Source organism: Pelophylax lessonae, assembly GCF_965119305.1.
Source record: "Pelophylax lessonae genome assembly, chromosome: 4".
NCBI lineage: Eukaryota > Metazoa > Chordata > Amphibia > Anura > Ranidae > Pelophylax > Pelophylax lessonae.
Window position 1 is genome coordinate 113,296,069 of NC_138771.1, and position 26,086 is coordinate 113,322,154.

The 26,086-nt window shown below is 46.9% G+C and overlaps 1 protein-coding gene across 1 annotated transcript in view; it reads left to right on the forward strand.

Annotated features, from left to right (window-relative positions):
* The window catches only part of LOC309554945 (uncharacterized protein), a 244,789-nt gene that overhangs the window by 156,340 nt on the left and 62,363 nt on the right, over positions 1 to 26,086 (forward strand). Inside the window, exon 12 of the mRNA XM_082256696.1 lies at positions 17,306 to 17,501. Within this exon, the coding sequence (XP_082112822.1) occupies positions 17,306 to 17,501 (196 nt within the window). The remainder of the gene's footprint in view (positions 1 to 17,305; positions 17,502 to 26,086) is intronic.

Sequence of the window (26,086 nt, forward strand, 5' to 3'; positions counted from 1 at the left end):
GTTCAAGGGGGCCGCATACTTTCGCAAGGCACTGTATATCTAACAACCTTGTAGTACTTCTGGAAGGTAGCTATCGTTGTAGTTCTGGGAGAGTGATGCTGATCCTTCTGAGCTCTGTATCTTGAGAGTCGCTGCAGCAGCTGTGCCTGCCCCTCCCCTCCCTTCCTCCTGTCCAATCACAGAAGCTTTGGTAGTATGTGAACACATTCACAAAATACAAAGTAGAATGGGCAGCAGAGAGGAGGGAATAGCTGCCCTGTGTGTTTCTCTCCTCCCACATTCCTGGACTCTCAGCAGAGAAATAAGCCTGCCAAATGTAAATAATAGCGATAAGCCCAGATAATATCATGCAGCTCCTTGAACTTAACTCAAAGTGTGCCTTTTTCTTGGAATTCAGCTGTAAGTTACAACAGTCTGCTTCTACATCTAAAACTTCTGTTGCCAATAGCTGTAAGTTGCCAGGCTGTTCCATGGGATAAGGGTTCAGGTGGGTACAATATCTAAAAAGTATTAGCCCAGTTCAGCAAGTCTAACTCCAAGGCTCTTTTATTATATTTGCATGTAATAATGCATTTTACAGCTTGCAAAGCATAGTAGGCACTAAATGCAGTGCTTAGTGATGTCAATGCATCTAGCCAGCACACCACAATGCACTTGTACCTCATTGCACAAATGTGAACCGTTTGTGAATTGTGGTGTTCTACAGTGGACAAAATGACGCAGGTGAATGAAAACCTATGTTGTTGTGCATTACAGCTATTTTAAATAAATGGGACTGGAGTTAAGGCTAAATGAAACCTTATGTAGCACCCGCCTAGGTAGGTGCTAGTGAGAGAGTATAGTTTTTGGCTCTGTCTGCCTATCAGAGGAGCAGCAGGTAAATCTATATTGCTTTCTGCCTACCAGAGAGCAGGATCTGTGAGTTAGGTCTGCTCACGGAGCTCAGTGTGTGAGTCATCTGGTCTAAGGGAGTGTTTCACACTGGTCCAATAGGGAGGCATATTGGACAGAGGAGGAAACCTGACCAATGGGTACACAGGTTTTGATACAGCCCCAGTGATTGGCACAGACTGCTTGTCTTGGTGCATTGTGGGGTGTGGTATAAAGACGGGAGCACATGTGCTGCAGGGTCTTTTGGCTGGTGAACAGAGTCCTGGAGGGAGGGTGGTGGCTGCCTCCTCCTCTGTAGCAGTGGTACACGGTCACAGGCAGTTGGCCTGGGGACCAGGAAGAAAGGAGCTGAACCCAGAGGTCCATGAGAGTTGACTGGAGGGGTAGAGACACTGGAGACCCTTGAAAAACAGTACCGTGAGTACAGGTGATCGTGTCTAGGGGCCTGACCTGAGGGGGCCCCCCTGGTGTAGGATAGTCAGAGGACGGGTGTCAGCAGGTTGAGTGAAAGGGGGTACTAGGTGTGTAGCTCGAAGAAATTCAAATATATATGGTGCAATAAAGCAGCTGCTATACTATCTACGCTTTTTTTTTTTGAAAATTTGTTTTTATTGAATTTTTGCACAGAAAAACAGACAAGACAATGCCACGCAGGGCAACAACCATAAACAGTGACAACAGGTCAAACCCCTCCCATACCACCCCCCACCCCAGGCTCCATCCAGCACGTCCAGTGGAAAAACAAAGCATCCATCAGTAATAAAAATACCCCTCAAGACTGCTCCAATTATCCAGTAGTAAGGTCATAGAACATTATAGATTAGTCCAGCACAGAGCCCACTAGCAGCAACCCCATGGCTTAGTCAAAAAAATAGAGAGACTTCTATACATGCAGTAAGAGCACAATGAACAGGAATATATCACCGACCGGCATGGCCATCCCCCCCCCCCCCCAGACAATCCCGAACAGTAGCACATAGAACACTAAAGCTGATCAACGGAGGTCGAGGCCGGAGAGTCTATCCATGTTTTCCATACTTTATCAAACTTGCGGGGGCATCCCCTACTGAGATACGTGGCCTTATAGAGCGGAGTCACTTTATTAACCAAGCCTTTCCAGAAAAGGATCGTGGGAGCCAAGGGACTCTTCCAGTGTAAGAGCAGAGCCTTGCGTGCATAGAAAAGCAGCAAGCTGACCAGAGTACGAACGGCCCTCGCAGGGGCCAAGCCATCCACCAACCCCAAGAGGCAAACCTCCACGGAGCTGGGGACCGGAATCTTAACCACCTCCACAATACAAGCTAAGACGGATGCCCAATAGTCCTTGACCACCGGGCACCCCCAGAAGATGTGACTGAAGTCCGCCGGTGAATGGGAACAACGCCAGCACTCCGCCGAGGCCGTCTGATAAATACGTGCCAGCCTCGCCGGCGTGTAATAAACCCGATGCAGAAATTTAAAAGTGAATCAGACGGTCCCTCGCAGAGACCAGGTAGGCGAAGGGTGAACTCCACATATCATCCCAGTAATCACCATCTAGGTCAGGCACCTCCTCCACCCAGCGTTCCCGACATCTACGTACAGCAGGCGGAGTGATAGCGAACAATTCCCTGTACAATTCTGAGAGAGGCTTCCGCATACCCGCCGCTTGTATCGCTGTTTCAAGAGCTGAAGCTTTAATCACAACCCGAGAGGAACCGAATTGTGCCACAAACGCATGGCGAAGTTGGAGATAGCGAAAAAAATACCCATTTGGAAGATCATAACGCGCCTTCAGGGCATCAAAGGAGCTCAGCTCCCCACCAGAGACAATATCCCCCAGCAACTTCACCCCCTTAACGGCCCAGATGGTAGGATCAGGGATCGAGGCAAAATGAGGAAACTTGGGGTTCCACCACAATGGGGAGGCCGGGGAAACACCAGTGGCTCCTGGCTCCACCAGCACCTGCATCTGTTCCCAGGCTTTGATGGTAGAACGCATCGTTCCTGTCAGCTGAAATGTAGCCCTGGACCCTCGATGCAGTAAAAGGCGAAGACTCTCGTAGGAGCCCAAAACAGCCGCCTCCAGCACCGTGGCGGAGTCCCCATCGTCCCCTGCAAGCCAGCATCGCGCCACCACCCCCTGCCCAGCCAGGAAATATTTATAAAGATCAGGTAAAGCCAATCCCCCCTGACCCCAGGGCTCCTGCAACACCTGCAGACCAATTCTAGGAGGAGAGGTACCCCAAATAAAGGAACCTATCAGGCCATGAACGCGGCGGAAGAAAGAACGTGGGACCCACACCGGGGAATTTCTAAGGAAATACAGAAAGACAGGGAGAAGTTTCATTTTCACCAAGTTAATGCGCCCCAGAACCGACAAAGGTAAGTCGCGCCACACCTCCGCCCTGCGTTTAAAGACCTCCAGCAGTGGGTTAAGATTCAGAGTAAGATAATCCGCCACCCTCGCCGACACCCTGACTCCCAGGTAGGTGAACTCCGTCACCCATTTCAATGGTAGCGCCCCATCAGCTGCAGCAATGGCACCAGGATCAATAGGGAGCATAGTGGATTTATCCCAATTCACCCTTAGGCCGGAAAACTTTGCAAAAGTGTCCAGGATATTGAATACCGCCCGCAGAGAAGCATTGGGATCCTTCAAAAATAAAAGCATATCATCCGCATAAAGTGCCAGGCACTCCTTAATGGAGCCCACTTCCAGAGCCCCCACCTCCGGAGATGCACGCAATGCAATAGCCAAGGGTTCAATCATCAGAGAGAACAAAAAGGGTGAAAGAGGGCAGCCCTGCCTAGTCCCCCTACCCACTGCAAAAAATGGAGACAGGGAAGATCCAATCTTCAACGCCTATACGCGGGGAGGAGTACAAAAGGGAAATCCACTTGCAAAATTTAGGACCAAACCCCATGCGCCTCAGCACCACCCCCATGTACCCCCAATCCACCGTGTCGAAGGCCTTGGCAATGTCCAAGGACACCACCACCCTAGTGCCAACGGATGCATGGGACACCTGCAAATGAGTAAACAGACGTCGAAGGTTGGTGTCCGTGGACTTGCCTGGCATAAACCCGGTCTGATCAATGTCCACCAGGGAAGGCAAGACCACCGCCAGCCTAGTAGCCAAGACCTTCGTGAGTATCTTGAGATCCACATTGAGTAAGGCAATGGGGCGGTAGGAGGAACACAGGGTGTGATCCTTCCCCGGCTTGGGCAGGAGAACAACATACGCCTCGAGCATGGAACACGGCAGGGCCCCCTGATCGAAACACGCAGCATACAATGCCTGGAGCCTGGGAGCCAGGGAGTCTGAGTACTGCCGATACCATTGCACCGGGAACCCATCAGGGCCCGGCGATTTATTGGAGGGAAAGGATGAGATGGCTCTCTTTATTTCCTTCAACGTGATGTCATTGTCCAGCCACGCACTGTCCTCACCCTCCAAGACCGGAACCGGCAAGCCAGATAAAAGGCGCTCCAACTCCTCCAGGTCATATGCAGGTAGGGGGGAATAGGTGTCAGAGTAGTAATCCATAAAGACCCGGGAGATCTCCCCCGGGTCCCTAACCAGTTCCCCTGAACTAGACTGGATGCACGGAACACTTACCGAAGCCCTCTGATCTGCCACCAAAAAGGCCAAAAGCTTACCATTCTTGTCTCCCTTCTCAAAAAGTGACTCCGCTCTATGTTTAAGGTTGGCATGCGCAAAATCAGTATCCAACAAAGCCAAACGCCTCCTGGCCCCCTCCAGGGCCGCATAGGCCGCCGGTCCCGGAGTGGCCGAGTATTCATCTTCCAACCTACGGACCTCCAGCAGAACAGCTTCCCTGTCAGCATTAGCCTCCCTACGAGATGCCTTAATCGCAGAGATGTAATGACCCCGCATAACCGCTTTGAAAGCATCCCACAGGACTACCCCTGCCGTGGACGAGGCATTATCTTTCCAATATGTAGGCATCTGGGGCTCCACCTGCTGCATCACCTTGTCAGTTTGCAGCCAACCCGGCGAAAGGCGCCATGCACCCCTAGTTCTACCCGTTCCCACCCGCAGAGTCAACAGCAGTGGGTTGTGATCAGAGAGGCCACGTACCCCAGGGTTTTTCCAGCGCCACAGCTCCGTAAGTTGAGCCGCGGAAGACCAGGACACCAGTTCAGGAGACGACAGTCTACCCGGGTTAGAGGAGTCCAGCCCGCCGTCCAGAACAGCATTGAAATCCCCCGCCATAATTAGAGGAAGATGCATATAAGGGGCCAAGGTCACCAGGAGATCCACCAGAATCTGAGAGTGGAACGGGGGAGGTAAGTAGACACTCACCAGTACCACCTGCCGGTGAAAAATCTCCAGTAGAACAATAACATACCGTCCGCCAGGATCCGTAATTACCTTTTGAATCGAGCAGGGTGCATTTCTACCCAGCAAAATAGACACCCCACGGGCATACGTGGAGTAAGTGGCATTGAAGATCCTCTGAATCCAAGGCCTCTTCAAGGCAAGCACCCTGCTCCCATCCAAATGCGTCTCCTGGAGGAGGATAACATGCGGTTGAACAGATTTAATATACCTAAAAATGGCTGTGCGTTTCACCTTGTCATTGAGACCCCGCACATTCCATGACATGATTTTAAGTAGCTCAGCCATAGAACAGCAGAGGGACACATAGCAGGAGGGAGCCGGAGGACCAAGCACAGCCCGAGGACCAACCCGATCCCCCAACTCCATCCAGACATTCAGCAATACAGACACATAAGTAAAAAAGAACAGTGACCACCGGATGGAGCCTGGAGCCAAAAACAAAAAAACATCCCTGCTGTGATACCCAAACCTGGAACAAAAAAAAGTGCAACAGGGTACCCAGCCTAATCCCAAAACCCAGCAAAAATTTTAAAGGCATGGCTGCAACATAAAAACCGCAGCCGGCGTTACTCTTGTCCACCAAAGGCAGCCCCAAAAAAGGGGGGGCCGCTAGATAGTCATTCCTCAAAAAAAAAGGAAAAAACCTAAAGGGAGGAAAAATAGAGTCAAAACAAAAAAAGAGAAAATTGTTAGTTCAACCACGTGTAGCACACAGAGCTCCAATGACCTGTAGACCAGTCCACAGCCCCAGGAATAGAAGCATGGATCCAGCCCAGGGCAACCCAGGAAACTTCAGGGCAGGATCAACAATACAGGAACCATAGATGTCCCCCCAGCAGCAATTGAGGAGGCAGACCGTGCGTAGACAGGAGCTGCAAATAGGGAGTACAGTGCAGCAGGGCCCCAAGAGCCCCATATCATCCAAGAGAGCAGGTGCATCAGAGGAAATTAGATGGAGTCCAACCAGTCAGCAGCCTCCCCCGCCGAATTGAAGAAAAGGACAGATCCCTTGTAATCCACACGCAAGCGGCTCGGGTACATCATGCCATATTTGAGGCCCTTGGTTCTCAGGAGTTTGCGCACTTCAGTAAATGATCTGCGTTTCTTCTGCGTTTCCACAGAGAAGTCAGGAAATAACATTATCTTGCTGTTCTCAAACTGCAATTCCTCCTGCTTCCTGGCCTCAGAGAGGATACGATCCCTGTCACGGAAGTTCAAAAAGCGGACCAGAAACGGGCGCGGGGGGGCCCCGGGTGGCCGAGGTCCCGTGGGAACCCTATGGGCCCTCTCCACCACATATGTCGGGGGAGGGGGAGGCAATTTGAGTAGATCACAAAAGAACTTCTCAGCAAACAATGTAGAATTAGATCCCTCAGCCTTCTCTGGCAAGCCGACCACCCTGATATTGTTGCGACGCTGTCGGTTCTCAGCATCCTCCATCTTGTCCGCCAAAGCATTCACCTGGGCCTGCATGGCAATGATTTGTGCCGAATGGGAAGCGGTAACATCCTCCACCTCAGACACCCTGCCCTCAGTCTCAGTCAGGCGCCCCCTGATTTTATCCAGATCATGGCGGATTAGGGTACATTCAGAGGCCAGGTGGTCAATCCGGAGCATCAGGGCAGTTTTTGAGGCGTCTATAGCAGCCAGTATGGGAGCAGTAATATCCCCCCCTCCATGCGACCCCCCATTCTGACCAGCGGTCCCCGGCAGAGACCCCCCGGTACCTGAGTCCATAGGCTGTGCCAGAGGAGGGTCCCCGGCCCCCGCAGACATCTTTCCCGACTTCAAGAAGGCCTGGGCGCCTGTGGCTGCAGAGGAAGAAGATGAGGCCTGGACCTGCAAGATGGCGGCGGCCGCTTTCGCGCCTCACGGCGGGACCGCTCGTTTAGGCCGCGGGGTCGGTGCTGAAACCCGGGATTTTCTCCCCGGCATCCGTGCCCCACCTGTGCCCGATGCGGAGGAGGGCAAAACCGCCGCGATCCGAGGCACAGGGGGCGTGGATGGAGCCGGATAAGATCAGGATGGTGGAGAGCTCTGCTAACACACGTCCGGCGCCGTCTACATCCCGGCCACGCCCCCATACTATCTACACTTATCACTGCATAACACAAAGTTCAAGGTATATTGAAAGATACAGCGCTACTTAGTGCCTAACAACAATATCATTGTGTAAATAAGCCGAATAATAAGGTGCATGCAATAATCAAAGTGCAAGTAGTGCAATATAATAATCAAAGAGTGCAAGGCGTAAACAAATCTCTCCTAAAGTGCAAATGAGTGTCCATATAAAGTGACTCAATCCATTTGTTTTGCTTCCTCTGCCATGTGCAAAGATTGGCTGAAAAAGGTGCTTCAAAGTGCTAGTGCTTCCTCCACTAATGTAGTTACCCCCTCTCTAATGATTAACTACTTTCTCAATACCCCAAAATTTAAGAGTACTAGGGTCCTTCTGATGAAAGTACTTAAAGTGTTTGGAAACATTGAAGAGATAAGTTTTTTGGATCTTACATTGGAAGATTGTAATCGTTTCTGCCACCATCCCGACGAAATTGTTTGTGGTTATTGGTGCCTCAAGTCAAGTATGGGATTTTATGGGCAGGAGTATAGGACAATAAGCAGAGATAGTATAATATACAAACCTCTTCACTGCACAATGGGACTTTACCCATTAAAGTCACCATTTAATTGTTGTATATATATTGCCACATCGCAATCTTCCCGTGTTTGGAAACATTATGTGACACTTCTCCCTTATTGATATTGTTCACATGCTCCCTTAAGTGGACCTGCAATGTTCTGGATGTCTGACCTACATACTGCAGGCGGCATCCACATTCGAGCATATACACGACCCCCACTGTGGAGCATGTAATCAGGTCTTTATCAGGTCTTTAATTAGATAACTATTCCCAATGCTGGTTACTCTTTCTTTTACCTAGAATTGACCTTACTATGTCTGCATGCAGAACATTTCCCACAGGCATGAAATCCTTTCAAAAACTGAAATAATGTGCTATTGACTGGAACTGGAACATCAATTGCCCCTGGGGATAATTTATCTTTCAAAGTTGGTGCTTTTTTGTTTACAAATTTCGATTACATGGGTGAGTGTGGCCCCAGAATCCTGTCTTTCTTCAATATATTCCAATATTTTTTAAAAATTCTTTCCACTTGCTTGTATTGGATGTTATAGTCAAGTAGCGCCCTGAATTCAAAGTTCTCCTGCCTGTTGTGTTCTTACATGGCGGTCACTCACTAATGTACTCCTATCCATCTTGAGCACCTCATCCCGCTTATGTGTAATCTCATTAATCTTATACCCCTTGAATCTTTGGTTCAGGGTCTCTGACTGTTGAAGGTATTCCAGGGTGGTGGAGCAATTTCTCCTGATTCTGATAAACTGTCCCTTGGGGATATTTTTCAACCAGGACCAATGGTGACAGCTATCAGTTGGTAAATATGCTTTGCGATCTGTCGGTTTAAAATGATTCCTGGTCAGCAACTTACCCATAGATTTATATATTTACAAATCTAGAAACACTATCCTTTCTTCACTGACATTCCAAGTAAGTTGGATACCCCTGTTGTTAGAATTCATCATATTCATAAATAAATAAAGAGAGGCACGGTCCCCATTCCATATAATTAATAAGTCATCTATAAATCTCCTGTACACGACCAATTCCTTCAGTCGTGCACATAAGATTTTTTCATCCTCCAATGAGGCCATGAAGAGGTTTGCCACACTAGGGGCAAACCTTGCCCTCATGGCCACGCCCTTTGTTTGAAGGTAGCAATGCCAACCAAACCAAAAGTAATTGTGATGGAGACAGAACTTGAGACTTTCAAGAATGATTTTTTTGTGTTTGGTGGTTAACAGGGCTCTCTGCAGGGCCCATTTTACTCCTTCAATGGCCTCTTCATGACCTATAATGGTGTACAACGAGCCTACATCAGCGGTTGCCAGGATACACCCATCCATTTCTATCTGATTTTCTACAATTTGGATGACATGTCTGGTGTCTTTAATGTAGGCCTCAGTCGTGACCACCAAGCGCTGGAGGAAGTGGTCTATATATTGACCCAACCTTGAGCAGACTGATTCAATTTCATTTATAATCGGTCTGCCCAGGGTTTTTCAAGATTTTTATGGATCTTGGGCAATATATATAGAAACAGAGTCCTGCATGCTATGGGGTTCAAATATATAGCCTCCTTTCTGGATAAAATGTTTTTCTTTTCACCCCGTTGCACTAGTTTTTCCAGTTTCATTTGGAATTCACTCAAGGAAGTCTTGATCAACAATTGATAGGTCTGTTTGTCAGCTAGCTGTCTCTCAATTTCTTCTACATAGTACTGCTTGCTCATAACCACCAACCCTCCACCTTTGTCGGCGGGGTGTATAATAAAGTATTTTCTGGATTATTTTTGCCGAATGCCTTTTTTCATCCAATAGAGTTCTTTCACCCTCCTAACCTCCAACTTTTCTAGATCATCCAAGACAAGATTCTTGAATACATCTAGAAACTTGTTGTCCGCTGTAACAGATGCCCAATACTTGGACCAAGTATTTCTGTCTTAAGTCCCCAGAATCTCATGTGATGCAGTGACTTGGCCCCTCAATTCCCCCCAAACATTAGCCTAAGCTCAATGAAGGGTGAAACAAAAGACACTTTATTCACCAACTCACTTCCAATATATACAGTCTCATGAGTTTGATTTCATTATCATATGCAAATGTAATTGTACACAGAACATAGTTAACATACCTTGGCCTTCTGGAAAGAGACAATAGGTGAATGAGACTGTATCATAATTAATTCAACAAACAACAAGCCCAAAACATAGCCGAATACGCATTCCTAGAAGTATGAACACACTCCACCTCTAAACAGATGAAAGCAGAAGACATAGGCTCTCAGACGGCCCGTCTCCATTTTCAACACACCTCATTATAACTTAAGTGTCAATTCACATCCCCCCAGTATACCAAGCTGAGTCTTATGTCATTAAATGTCTTATTAAATTTTGAATAGATTAAATTTGAATTTGAATAGAATAGAATTGAATAAAATAGAATGGAAAATAATAGAATAGATAGGAATATAATAGAATAAAAAATATCAGAATTAAAAAAATAATTGAATAGAAAGAATTTGTGATGAGCCGAACACCCCCCTGTTTAGTTTGTACCAGAAAACCGCGAACAGGGGAAACGTTTGTTCGAACAAACAAACTCCATTGAAGTCTATGGGACTCGAACGTCTAAAATCAATCGTCCTCATTTTGAAGGCTTAAATGCAAGTTATTGCCCCAAAAAAGTGTATGGGGGCTTGGGTACTGACCTGGGGAACATGTAGCAATGCAAAAAACTTTTTAAAAACAATCATTTTTAAAAGAGCAGTGATCTACTGATTTTAATGAGGCTTAAAGTGAAACTATAAAAATGAAAAATTCCTTCAAATATTGTGCCTGGGGGGTCCCCTGAACGTGCCTGTAATGTAGCGCATCTCTACGATATATGTAGCCTGCTGCAGCAATACTGACATTTCTAAAGGAAAAAATGTCATATACAAATATACATACAAATTTGAAACCGCATGTACTTGTCATACAGGTGCAGAAAAATTGGGCCTTGGTTGTTGGTGGTGCCTGAACACCATAACCCCTTGCAGTTACTCTTGCTGGGTGCAGTAATGGGCCCTGCTGGTAAAAATTTGTTACAAATTTTGAAATCGCATGTACTTGTCATACAGGTGCAGAAAAATTGGGCCTTGGTTGCAGGACCGGATTAAGAGCATCATGGGCCTGGTGCTGAGGATTTTAGTGGGCATTTTTTTGAAAATAAATAAAATGAAAACGCAAACATTTTTTTGTTAAAACAAATTAAAGAGAGTGAGAGATGGATTGAAAGAGAGAGAGGGGGCTGAAAGCGAGGGGATGAGAGAGGGGTGAAAGTGAGAGTGAGAGAAAGAGGGGGTGAGAAAAATGGGGATAGAGAGGGTGAGAGAGAGAGAGAGTGGGTGGTAGGAGAGAGGGGGTGAGAGAGAGAGAGTGGGTGGTAGGAGAGAGGGGGTGAGAGAGAGAGTGGGGGGAAAGAGAGAGAGAGTGGTAAGAGAGAGGGTGGTAGGAGAGAGGGGGTTAAGGGGGCGAGAGAGAGAGAAAGGGTAGAGGGGAGGTGAGTCTGTAGGGGGGGGGGGCACAGTATAGTACAATACATGGAAGTAATAGCAAAGTACATTACATGGCGGGCACAGCACACTAAATGGTGGATACATGGATACAGCACATTACATGGTGGGCACAACAGATGACATGGCTGGCACAGCTGAGCACATTACATGTTGGGCACTGCACATTACAAGTGGGCACTGCACAGCACATCATATGGTGGGCACAGCACAATATATGGTGGGTACTGCACATGGCATGGTGGGCACAGGAAAGCACATTACCTGGTGGGCACTCCATGGCACCACATTACATTGTGGGTGTAGCACATTTCATGGTGAGCACTGCACATGACATGGTGGGCACTGCACAACACAGTAAATTGCATGGTGGGCAAAGCACATGACATGGTGAGCACTGCATGGCACAGCACATTTTATAGTGGGTACTGCACAGCACACGACATTGTGGGCAATACACAGCACATTACATGGTGGGTACAGCACATTACATGGTAGGCATTGCATGGTGCAGCACATGACAAGGTAGGCACAACACAGCTCATGACATGGTGGGCACTGAACAGCAATTGACATGGGAGGCCTTCATGGCATAGCACATTACATGGTGGGCAATACACATGACATGGTGGGCAGTGCACAGCACATTACATGGTGGGAACTGTATATGACATGCTAGGCACTGCTGCACAGCACATTACAGGGTGGGCACAACGCATTACATGCTGGGCACAGCACATTACATGGTGGGAACTGTATATGACATGGTAGGCACTGCTGCACAGCACATTACAGGGTGGGCACAACGCATTACATGCTGGGCACAGCACATTACATGGTGGGAACTGTATATGACATGGTAGGCACTGCTGCACAGCACATTACAGGGTGGGCACAATGCATTACATGCTGGGCACAGCACATTACATGGTGGGCACTGCATGTGACATGGTGGGCACTGCACAGCACATTACATGGTGGGCACTGCATGGCACAGCACATGGCATGATGGGCACTGCACATTACATGGTAGGCCTTGCATGGCACAGCACATTACATGGCGGGCACTGCATGGTGCAGCACATGACATGGTGAACACTGCATGGTACATCATATGGCATAGTGGGCACTGCTCATAACATAGTGGACACTGCATGGCACAGTACATTACATGGTGGGCACTGCATATTACATGGCAGGCACTGCATGGCACACCACATGACATGGTGGGCACTGTATGGCATAACACATTACATTGTGGGCAAAAGGGAACACATTACATGGGGGGAAGCAGCAGTCTCTCCCACAATCATCGTAGCCCCAAGGAGAGTTTTTTCACAATCCTCTCTCCCTAATAGGTTTACTAACCTCATCTCAGCAGCATGAAATATTTCCTTTCTCCCGGGCTTCTGCTGGCTAGGATGACATCAGCACCCCTCCCCCAGACAGCTGCCTGCATCTCCTTTACACTGAGTATCTGTGTCAGTGTAACAGATCCTGTCATAGGAGCCAGGCATCAGCAGGAACAGGACTCAGCTGCAGCAGCTGAGACTTCTCTCCTTCACGTGTGCAGTGCAGAGTGGGCTTCTCCTTCTTCAAGACAGCACACATATGGCACTTTTCCACTGCAAGTACCGGCTAGTACCGGCTCGGCTCTACTCGGCCCTGCTTGGCCCGGTTTGCTTTTCCACTGCGGTACCGCATGGTATAGTGTCGGAACGGTTCGGTACGGTACGGTATAGGTTTGCTTTTCCACTAAAGTAGTACTAAAGTTAAGTAGGTGGGATAACAACGGGGTGGGTGTGATTCTCTGACCAATCAGTGGCTAGTAGTGACTGCATGCAAAGGATTGTGGGATATGGTACCAGTTTGGTACCTGTTGGAACCACAATCGAGTAGGTACTGTTTTTTCAGAGCCGTACCGTACCGTACCGTTCGGTTCCATGCAGTGGAAAAGCAAACCTATACCGTACCGTACCGAACCGTTCCGACCCCATACCATGCGGTACCGCAGTGGAAAAGCACAAAAGCGTGCCGGACCGGTACGGTTCCATGCAGTGGAAAAGCGCCAATAGATATCGATAAGCCACTGGCATAGGCCAATATTCAGGGAGGGGCCTGGAGCTGCAGCTCCAATAGCCCCTATGTTAATCCGGCCCTGCTTGGTTGTTGGTGGTGCCTGAACACCGCAACCCCTCACAGTTACTCTTGCTAGGCACAGGAACGGGACATGCTGGTAAAAATTCCATACAAATTTTGAAATGGCATGTACTTGTCATACACGTGCCAAAAATTGGGCCTTTGGTGTTGGTGGTGCCTGAACACCATAACCCCTTACAGTTACTCTTGCTGGGCGCAGGAATGGGGCATGCTGGTAAGAATTCCATACAAATTTGAAATTGCATGTATTTGTCATACAGGTGCCAAAAATTGGGCCTTTGGTGTTGGTGGTGCCTGAACACTGTAACCCCTCACAGTTACTCTTGCTGGGTGCAGGGCACAGGGACAGGGCACAGGGACAGGGCCTGCTTTTAAAAAATTCATACGAAATTTAAATTGTATGCACCTGTCATACAAGTGCAGAAAAATTAGGCCTGGGGAGTTGGTGGTGACCTAAACCAAAAACATTGTTGGAAGCTAACAGAATCAAGGTTGAGGAATAGGATAGGCAGCATATGTAGTCTTCAAGGGGTGGCAGGCCCCTAGCAAATTCATTTAGTTAAATCAGCATCAGGGGCTTGATAGTTGCTGTTGATCCAGGACTGATTCATTTTGATTAAAGTCAGCTGGTCAGCAGAGTCTGTGGACAGACGCACTCTTTTGTCCGTCACAAAACCTCCAGCAGCACTGAACATTCATTCGGAAAGCATGCTGGAAGCAGGACAGGCCTATAGCTCCATTACATATTGAGCAAGTTCTGGCCAGTGGTCCATCCTCAAGTCCACAGTAACCCAGTGGGTGCTCACTTGGAAAGGTCTCCAAGTCTGCTCTTGCCCCTAGATAATCATCCACCATATGATGGAGACACTGCCGATGGTTGCTTAAACCAAACAGCCCTGGGTGCTACTGAGGACTAAAGAACTGTTTAAAGGCATCGGTCAGCCGGCCGCCTTCTCCACCGCTTCTCCTTTGGCTGAATGATGCCTCAGAAACACGTCTAGAGAATGTGAACCTCCCAGTGTCTCGAAAGGTGTTACACATTTTTTTTTCAAGGCCTCCTCAAGATGTTTCATCCTCTGCTCCCTCGGCGAAGGCAGGATGAGCTCTGCAACTTTACCCTTGTAACGTCGATCAAGAAGGGTTGCCAACCAGTAATTATCCCTCTCCTTAATAGCACGAATCCTTGGGTCCTTTCGCAGGCTTTGCAGAATCAGGGAGCCCATGCAATGTAAGTTTGAGGAGACATGAGCTTCTGAGTCCTCTGGGTCACTAAGGATTACATTGTCAGGAGCAACCTTTCCCCAAGCACATACAACTCCTGGGGTTTCTGGGGAATGACAACCATCCCTTGAAGACTGCTGTATGCTAAACTCTACATTCCACGAAGTGTGTTCTCCAGCAGGTAGACTAGAGGGATAGTGTCACTGATGCATGCATTGTCCCGGCTCACCATCCTTGTGGCCTCCTAAAATGGTGACAGGATGGTGCATGCATCCTTTATCAAAAGCCACTGGCATGGTGGAAATAAGGAGAGAGAGAGAACATTTTTTAAGACTTGGGTAGAGTAGTGATGTGCCCCATTAGGGAGATCCACTCTCTCAAATTGTAATAATTACTATTATCACCAGAAATGAAAGTGAAGGTTAGGCTCCTTTCACATGGTCCGCATTCCATTGCGGACCGTTCTTTGCTCAGCGGGGATCGATCCGCCGATCCCCACTGAGCAGGCGGATGACAGCTCCGTCTCCGCACTGTGTGCGGAGAGGGAGGTGTCAGAGCCCCGCTGCTCTCTATGGGGAATCGGATGAGAGTGGACCGCCTGTCCGCTCTCATCCGATCCGATCCCCTGGACGGATCGAAAATAGGGTTTCCATCCGACCGGATTTCACGGATAGGATCGGATGCGGATGGCAGCGGGTGTCAGCAAACATGTCTCAGCTGACATCCGCTGCCCCATAGGGATGCATGGAAGATCTGATCAGATCCACCTAAAAAACTGACAGGCGGATCTGATCGGATAGTTCGTGTGAAAGGACCCTAAATCTAAAACCTTTTGCCAGCAAAACAAGAATAGAGAGGAACTCTTTCAATGGTGACATGTTTCCATGACAGTTGTCTAGGAGGGGATTTCCCTCACATTGGAAAGATATCATCTCTCTTTCTGTTTGGTCTACAGGTCTATATGTGAAATTAACTCTTGCTAATATGACGCAGATGGCAAAAAAAGCCAACAGAGGCCCTTCTCCAGATGTCCCTGCTTGTGTTCTCCCCAGATTAAACCTTGGTCCTAGCCTTGCAAATCCCACTGTCCCTGATGCTATCTGCTCTGCTGAAGCTGCACTTTTGGAGAAAATTAGTTGGGTCTCACATCAACTGAAAGAAACTAGCTCTGTGGAATATAGCTCTCAGTTATGTGCCCTTCTTAGTTCTTGTGCCCAAAGCCTGTGATTTCTTCAAGACCTTCGCCACTGAAGCCTGAAGAAGCACAGCTCTTAAACAGAATGAGTTCAGCTTGTGGTTATTGAATTTTTATTTTGGTATACAGTATATTATTTTTCTTGAATGATATTACAATAAATTATTAATCTAAAAAAAAAAAGAAAAAAAAAAAAAGTACTTCACTGCATGGCTAGCCAGTAAAGGCCTAAAGATGAAAGAATAATGACATGGCCCCCCTTCATCACCTGACGTAAACCCTTTTGAGAACTTGTGGGCCATTCTTCAACGGAAGATTTACGGTGAAGTAAAACAGTACACCTCTCTGAACAGTGTCTGGGAGTCTGTGGTTGCTGCTGCACAAAATGTTGATCGTCAACAGATCAATAAACAGACAGACTCCATGAATGGAAGGCTTATGACAATTATGGAAAAGGGTACCTATATTGGTCACTGATTTTTTTTAAATGCTAGAAATGTTTATTTGTAAATTTTGAGTTGTTTGTTTATTATTCTCACTTTAACAGATGAAAAAAAAAACAAGTGAGATAGGAATTTTTTTGTTTTTAATTTAGTTGCATAATAATTCTGCATACTAATGCTGGCCATACACTAGCTGAAAGATTATTGGAAAATCTGTCATTTGGTCAGATCGTTTGTTTTTCATCCAGTCAATGAGCACAAATAGAAATTCGTTTTTAACTTTTCAGAGCCGAAAAATCGAAGGAACAGTTTTGAAAATCTGCCGGCCGAACGATAAAGGAATGATAAATTGAAAGGTTCATGTGTTTCTCGGCCGACCTGTTTGCACTAGGCATATGTGACAAACTGAATGAAAAACGTATTCATTTATGTCCATTGAACGATTTATCGTTCGAAATTCAATCATTACATGATGACACGATCGTCTGCTCTCGCGGCTGATTTTTCGTTTTTCGAAAATGACTTTGCCCGATATTTTGGCTAGTGTATGGCCAGCATAATAGTTGCCCAATAATTGTGCACACATAGATATTCTCCTAAGAAAGCCAAAATCTCACTTTTACTTTCTTAAATATTCAGGTTTGAGGTTTAGTACCATTTTGGATTGACTGAGAGCAGTGTAGTTGTTCAATATTGAAATTATTCCTCAAAAATACAACTTGCCTAATTGTGCACACAGTGTATTTCCTACTCTAAAATGCAAAATGAAAAACAGTTTTGGCTTTAGATATTTTGCTAATAGTTCTACTTTAGATATTTGCCTATAGCTCACATCTTTGTATGACTTTACAGAAAGAACATGTGTAAAGCAGTGTCCCAGTGGAACATACAACACCACCGAGGAGGCAGATGGGATGACACTTGGATTTTGTTCAGACTGCCACCAAGTATGTACAACGTGCAATGGAGGTTCAGCTAAAGACTGTGACATGTGTGCACCTGGATACTATAAACTCCTTCACCTGTGTATTCTACATTGCCCCCCTGGGTAAATATATCCTTCTGATTCCTTGTGTATTGTTGTGCTTCTAGTTTAATATTCTTAAACACCTATAATGGCCTTTTCCCTAATAGCACCCAAATGTAACTATATACAATGCCTTATGAAAGTATTCGGCCCCATTGAACATTTCAACCTTTTGCCATATTTCAGGCTTCAAACATAAAGATATAAAACTGTAATTTTTTTGTGAAGAATCAACAAGTGGGACACAATCATGAATGAAATTTATTGGATATTTCAAACTTTAACAAATAAAAAACTGAAAATTGGGCGTACAAAATTATTAAGCCCCCCTAAGTTAATACTTTGTAGCGACACCAGTGGCGTACCTAGAGCATTTGGCACCCGGGGCGGATCCTATATCTGGCACCCCCCCCCCACTTTAAAATGTAAAAACACCCGCAAAAATTTGTAATGTCTCCAAGAATATTTATTGCACAAATTTCCCAGCCCCCCTATCACAGTGCCCTTTGCAGTCTGCCCCCTCCCCCCTGTCTCTCTAATCACAGTTCCCCCTTTTGCACTCTCTGCCTCCCCTGCACAGTCCTACCTTTGGCATAGATAGATAGCTAATACTATTATCAATGTGTTTAAGTGTGAGTAAGAGATTGGAGACATGCTAAAGGAGATATTCAGAGACTGAGGACATGATGCAAGAGATGGTAAGAGACTACGGACCTAAAACAAAAGAAATCAGATACTGAGGACATGATACAAGAGATGGTCAGAGACTGAGGACATGATACAAGAGATGGTCAGAGACTGAGGACATGATACAAGAGTTGGTCAGAGACTACGGACCCAATACAAGAGAAATCCAAGACTGAGGACATGATACAAGAGATGGCCAGAGACTGAGGACATGATACAAGAGTTGGTCAGAGACTACGGACCCAATACAAGAGAAATCCAAGACTGAGGACATGATACTAGAGATGGTCAGAGACTGAGGACATGATACAAGAGTTGGTCAGAGACTACGGACCCAATACAAGAGAAATCCAAGACTGAGGACATGATACTAGAGATGGTCAGAGACTGCAGACAACACACAGGAGATGGTCAGAGACTGAGGACATGATACTAGAGATGGTCAGAGACTGCAGACAACACACAGGAGATGGTCAGAGACTGAGGACACGATACAAGAGATGGTCAGAGACTGAGGACATGATACAAGAGATGGTCAGAGACTGAGGACATGATACAAGAGATGGTCAGAGACTGAGGACATGATACAGGGGATGGTCAGAGACTGAGGACATGATACAGGGGATGGTCACAGACTGTGGACATGATACAAGAGATGGTCAGAGACTGAGGACATGATACAAGAGATGGTCAGAGACTGAGGACATGATACAAGAGATGGTCAGAGACTGAGGACATGATACAGGAGATGGTCAGAGACTGAGGACATGATACAGGAGATGGTCAGAGACTGAGGACATGATACAGGAGATGGTCAGAGACTGTGGACATGATCCAAGAGATGGTTGGTCAGAGACTGAGGACATGATCCAAGAGATGGTCAGAGACTAAGGACATGATCCAAGAGATGGTCAGAGACTGAGGACATGATCCAAGAGATGGTCAGAGACTGAGGACATGATACAAGAGATGGTCAGAGACTGAGAACATGATACAAGAGATGGTCAGAGACTGAGGACATGATACAAGAGATGGTCAGAGACTGCAGACATGATACAAAAGAAGGTCAGAGACTGCAGACATGATAGAAGATAGAAGAGCATTAGGGGGGCCGGAGAGCACAGGGCAAGCAGAGAGCACTGGAGGAGCTGAAGGGCGCGGGGGGGGGGGGGGACTGGAGAGAATTAAGAGGGGTTTGAAAAGCATTGTAGGGGGGTTGGAAGGCACAGGGGTGGAGAGCACTGGGGGGGGGGGACAGGGAAAACCAGGGGGATGGAGAGCATGGGGGGAACTGGAACTCACTGAGGGGGGAGGCAGGGAGCACAGGGGGGTGGAGAGCACTGGGGGAGCCAGGGAGCATAGGGGGGAGATGAAAAGCACTGCGGGGAGCTGAAGAGCACTGGGGGGCTAAGGAGCGCCGGGGGGGCAAGATAACTGAGGGGTTAAGAGCAGGGGGAGTGTTAAGAGCAGGGGGGTGTTAAGAGCAGGGGGGTGTTTAGAGCACTGGGGGGTGTTTAGAGCAGGGGGGGTGTTTAGAGCAGGGGGGGTGTTTAGAGCAGGGGGGTGTTTAGAGCACTGGGGGTGTTTAGAGCAGGGGGGGTGTTTAGAGCAGGGGGGGTGTTTAGAGCAAGGGGGTGTTTAGAGCAGGGGGGGTGTTTAGAGCACTGGGAAGTGTTTAGAGCACTGGGGGTGTTTAGAGCAGGGGGGGTGTTTAGAGGGGGGGGGGTGTTTAGAGCAAGGGGGTGTTTAGAGCAGGGGGGGGTGTTTAGAGTTGGGGGGGTGTTTAGAAGGGGGGGGATGTTTAGAAGGGGGGGTGTTTAGAGCAGGGGGGTGTTTAGAGCAAGGGGGTGTTTAGAGCAGGGGGGGTGTTTAGAGCGGGGGGGTGTTTAGAGTGGGGGGGTGTTTAGAGCGGGGGGGTGTTTAGAGCAGGGGGGGTGTTTAGAGCAAGGGGAGTGTTTAGAGCAGGGGGGGTGTTTAGAGCAGGGGGGGTGTTTAGAGCGGGGGGGGGGGTGTTTAGAGCAAGGGGGTGTTTAGAGCAAGGGGCTGTTTAGAGCAGGGGGGGGGGGTGTTTAGAGCAGGGGGGTGTTTAGAGCAGGGGGGGGTGTTTAGAGCAGGGGGGGTGTTTAGAGCAGGGGGGGTGTTTAGAGCAAGGGGCTGTTTAGAGCAGGGGGGGGTGTTTAGAGCAGGGGGGGGGGGTGTTTAGAGCAGGGGGGGTGTTTAGAGCAGGAGGGGGTGTTTAGAGCAGGGGGGGGGGTTTAGAGCAGGGGGGGTGTTTAGAGCAGGGGGGGGGTGTTTAGAGCAAGGGGGTGTTTAAAGCAGGGGGGGGTGTTTAGAGCAGGGGGGGGGTTTAGAGCAGGGGGGGGTGTTTAGAGCAGGGGGGGGTGTTTAGAGCAAGGGGGTGTTTAAAGCAGGGGGGGGGTGTTTAGAGCAAGGGGGGGGGGGCTGGAGAGCACTAGGGGGCCAGCAAGTTGTATAGGAGAGGGGATGGGACAGCTGCATATAGATGATTTGATCTTTACATATTCCTCCTGCTGCCGCTAACTGACTGCAGGAGGGAGAGGAGAATCGGCCATTCAACAGCAGCAGGAGAAATACGGAAAGATGAATCCTTCTATATCCAGCTGTCCCATCTCCTCTCCAGTCCAGACAGTCACACAGACACACAGGAGGAGGCTGCTCAGTGCTCACCTTCTTCCCGCCGGCCGCCGCCCCCGCGAGCAGCGCGGACTAAAGGAGCTGCAGCTCCTTCACACTCACTGAAATTCCGAGCAGCCTGACACCCCCCCAGTGCGTGGCACCCGGGGCGGGCCGCCCCCCCGCCCCCCCCGTTAGTACGCCACTGAGCGCCACCTTTTGCTGCAATTACAGCTGTAAGTCGCTTGGGGTATGTCTCTATCAGTTTTGCACATCGAGAGACTGAAATTTTTGCCCATTCCTCCTTGCAAAACAGCTGGAGCTCAGTGAGGTTGGATGGAGAGCGTTTGTGAACAGCAGTTTTCAGTTCTTTCCACAGATTCTCGATTGGATTCAGGTCTGGACTTTGACTTGGAAATTCTAACACCTGGATATGTTTATTTGTGAACCATTGCATTGTAGATTTTGCTTTATGTTTTGGATGATTGTCTTGTTGGAAGACAAATCTCCGTCCCAGTCTCAAGTCTTTTGCAGACTCCATCAGGTTTTCTTCCAGAATGGTCCTGTATTTGGCTCCATCCATCTTCCCATCAATTTTAACCATCTTCCCTGTCCCTGCTGAAGAAAAGCAGGTCCAAACCATGATGCTGCCACCACCATGTTTGACAGTGGGGATGGTGTGTTCAGGGTGATGAGCTGTGTTGCTTTTACGCCAAACATAACATTTTGCATTGTTGCCAAAAAGTTTGATTTTGGTTTCATCTGACCAGAGCACCTTCTTCCACATGTTTGGTGTTTCTCCCAGGTGGCTTGTGGCAAACTTTAAACGACACTTTTTATGGATATCTTTAAGAAATGGCTTTCTTCTTGCCACTCTTCCATAAAGGCCAGATTTGTGCAGCATACGACTGATTGTTGTCCTATGGACAGAGTCTCCCACCTCAGCTGTAGATCTCTGCAGTTCATCCAGAGTGATCATGGGCCTCTTGTCTGCATCTCTGATCAGTCTTCTCCTTGTATGAGCTGAAAGTTTAGAGGGACGGCCAGGGCTTCGTAGATTTGCAGTTGTCTGATACTCCTTCCATTTCAATATTATCGCTTGCACAGTGCTCCTTGGGATGTTTAATGCTTGGGAAATCTTTTTGTATCCAAATCCAGGTTTAAAATTCTCCACAACAGTATCTCGAACCTGCCTGTTGTGTTCCTTGTTCTTCATGATGCTCTCTGCGCTTTAAAAACGGACCTCTGAGACTATCACAGGGACTATCACAGTGCAGGTACATTTATACGGAGACTTGATTACACACAGGTGGATTCTATTTATCATCATTAGTCATTTAGGTCAACATTGGATCATTCAGAGATCCTCACTGAACTTCTGGAGAGAGTTTGCTGCACTGAAAGTAAAGGGGCTGAATAATTTTGCACGCCCAATTTTTCAGTTTTTTATTTGTTAACAAAGTTTGAAATATCCAATAAATTTCATTCCACTTCATGATTGTGTCCCACTTGTTGATTCTTCACAAAAAAATTACAGTTTTATATCTTTATGTTTGAAGCCTGAAATGTGGCAAAAGGTCGCAAAGTTCAAGGGGGCCGAATACTTTTGCAAGGCACTGTAGCTGTATAATTATAGCTCTTCCTGATCTTAAAGCAGAACTTCACTGCATCTGAGCACTACAAACCAAAAACACTATTTAACTAATTTTTAATATTCAAAGCAAACTCCACCATCCACCCATGTCTCTATACTTTATTTTGCTAAAAAATCATTTTGAAAAACACCCTCTAGCATTTCTGGCCATGGCCATCTTGAGGAAGGGCAGGTAATTCATGTAGCATTTACTTCCTGAAATCAATTTGCCCTTAGCTCAAGCATGCCTGCAGGGGAAAGTGCTTAGTTGGGAAAACCTCTCCTCTCCTTCTCTCCTCCTCTCCCCTCCTGAATACTCCTGGGATGTATGATGTAATTTGCCTAGGCAAGAAACCAGGAAGTAACTGAAGAAATGTGAAAATAAAAGGTTAAAATAAGTATATACGATATACTTTCCTATCTATTTATTAATGCTATCAGCATGATGATTTAAAATAATCAATGTTGATTAAGATAGTAAAGTTTCACTTTAAGACCACCTGTAGTTTCCTTGTATATGTATATCTCTGTCTGCAAGTCTATTTATTTAAGGTGACCAAATTTTCAAAATGAAAACTGGGGAAACCCTACTGACCATGCCCACTTTTATAGGGGGTTGGGATAACAGCTGCATGCAAAGCCCACCATGTTGGGTGTGGCCAATTTGTGGGAGCGCCTCAAAGGGGTGTTTTGCTTTGGGTCAAGAGTGCAGGTTTAGGTGTGCACTGCAGGTCATTGTCACAAGCAAGGGCAAGGTGGTAAATAATCCACTTTCCTACCTCATTCAACAAAATCTGCACAAGCTGAGCGGAAAGGGATTGGGAAGACTATGGAAAATTGGCTGGTGACATCATCAATAACCCAAGACACAGCCGGGAGCAAACACACCACTCCACTTCCTCCTCCAGCTCCAGGCTGTTAGCGGAAATTTTGCAGAGATGGACTACTCTGCAGCCCCCGGTGCCTGGTGTATCTATCTATCTATCTATCTATCTATCTATCTATCTATCTATCTATCTATCTATCTATCTATCTATCTATCTGTCTGTCTGTCTGTCTGTCTGTCTGTCTGTCTGTCTGTCTGTCTGTCTGTCTGTCTGTCTGTCTGTCTGTCTGTCTGTCTGTCTGTCTATCTATCTATCTATCTATCTATCTATCTATCTTTCTGGCTAGGAAGTAGGCATGATCTGAGAACTAAAGATAATTACATTTAAAGTGGTTGTAAAGGCACAAGGTTTTTTTTTTCCCTTTATAAGTTCTATGCATGAAGGTAAAAAACCTGTGTGCAGAAGCCCCTGCCCCCCCCCAAGAGACTTACCTGGGCCCCCTCTCGAGCCAGCGATGTCCATGGGAGCCATGCCACTCCTGATTGGCTCCTGATGCTGCCAAAAGCCAATCAGGAGATGGAGGGGGTGGGCCGGGCCACAGATCCGTGTGTGAATGGACACACAGAGATGCTGGGCGGGAGCTTGTCTGCTTGGGTGCCACCAGGGCAAGCTGCTTGCTGTGGGGGCACCCGGCAGGAGGGAGGAGCCAGGAGTGCCGGCGTGAGACCCAAGAAGAGGAGGATTTGGGCTGCTCTGTGCAAAACCAACTGCACAGAGCAAGTAAGTAGAACATGTTTGTTATTTACAAATACAAAAAAAAAAAAGAAACAAAACTATAGTATCACTTTAAGACCCGTTCAGACAGGGGTGACACGACTTGGTGGGGCGACCTTGGCGCGACTTGCAGGGACTTCCTATAATTGAAGTCAATGCAAGTCGCCTCCAGGTCGCCCCAAAGTAGTACAGGACCCTTTTTCTAAGTCGGAGCGACTTGTGTCACTCCTATTAGAACGGGTCCTGTACTATTCAATGGCGGGCGACCCACCGTGACTTGTCAGACGACCAAGTCGCCTGACAAGTCGCGCTAGTGTGAATGGGGTCCAATAGGATCCCTTGGGGCTGAAAAAAGCTAAATAACAGAGCTCTAGCTACTGTACTAGTTGATGTCTCAGTGTAATACGGAGTCATTTTTTTATTTCAGGCCCAATCAATGAGCATGTATAGGAAACTACAGGGTTACTGTTCTAATATTTCACAGGTAACAGCCTACGTTCTGAAATACATTCAACTTCCCCTCGAGTGACAGCAGGGAAAAAAAAGGGAAATGAAGAAACATCAAAGCATTGGGGAAAAGCTGTAAAGTTTTCAGCATCTCATTTATAGCATGCAGTATATTTCCAACTAATCCATACAGAATATGAACAGCTCACATCTCCCTTCCTCATAACTATTTCCTCCTCAAAATGATCTCATTACAGCATATATAATGATATGAGACTGTAATAAAATACAACACTTGGATAAAGAAAAAAATCTCTTGCTATGAAGCTCTTCAACATTCTGTACCTCAAGTGTCTAATGTAGAAATTTTTACATTTTCTCATTGCTGGGATTTGTTATATGATATAGAAATTAAAATGCGAACGTTTCACTTTGGCAGAGAATGTTTCATACTGAACTGATATTTAGGATATTGTATTTATTTCTTTAGAAGTTTAACGTGAACCTGTGTCCAGACTATGCACACTCATAATTTGTATATCGAAGCACTGCCGACCAGCCGCTGTACAAACGGCATATCCGTACGTTGTTCATTTGCCAGAGGGGAAGCTGATCTGCGGGGCCGGGGCAGCGATTTCCGCCAGGCATCGCTCCCCGTGGAGAGAGAGCGGCGGTCTGCCGTTGTAAACACAGCAGACCGTTCTTCTCTCAGCAATGAACACATGGCTCCTGTGTTCCTCCTATTTAGGAACACAGATCCATGTGTTCATTCCATAAGTCCATCCCCCACACAGTTATAAAGCACCCCCTAGGTACACATTTAACCCTTTGATCGCCCCTGGTGTTAACCCCTTTCCTGCCAGTGTCATTAGTACAGTAACAGTGCATATTTTTATCACTGGTTACTGTAGTAATTTCGTTGGTCCCCCCAAAAGTGTCAAAAATGTCAGTTAGGTGTCCGCTGCAATGTCGCAGTCCCGCTAAAAATTGCCGATCGCTGCCATTACTAGTAAAAATACATAAATAAATAAAAATGACATAAATCTTTCCCTTAGTTTGTAGACACAATACCTTTTGCGCAAGCCAATCAAAATACACTTATTGGCAATTTTTTACCAAAAATATGTAGCAGAATACAAATTTGCCTAAAATGATGAAAAAATTAGATTTTTACATTTTTCTTGTTGGGAATGTTTTATAGCAGAAAGTGAAAAATCTTGTTTTTTTTTTTTTCAGAATTGTCGCTCTTTTTTTGTTTATAGCGCAAAAAATAAATTTGCACAGGTGATAAAATACCACCAAAAGAAAGCTCTATTTGTGGGGAAAAAGACATCAATTTTATTTGGGTACAGCGTCGCACAACCACGCAATTGTCAAAGTTACGCAGTGCTGAATTGCAAAAATGGCCTGGTCATTAAGGGGGAAATCCTTCTGGTCCAGAAGTGGGTAAAACAAACTCTCATTCACCTATGCACCTATAACCATTGTGGATAAATTCATAAGAAAAGCACTGACATGTTAGTGTAGCACCCTACCAGGTAGGTGCTAGGTAAAAGCATAATGGGCTTTGGCTGCCTAACAGCAGGGCCATGATTTTCAGCTGG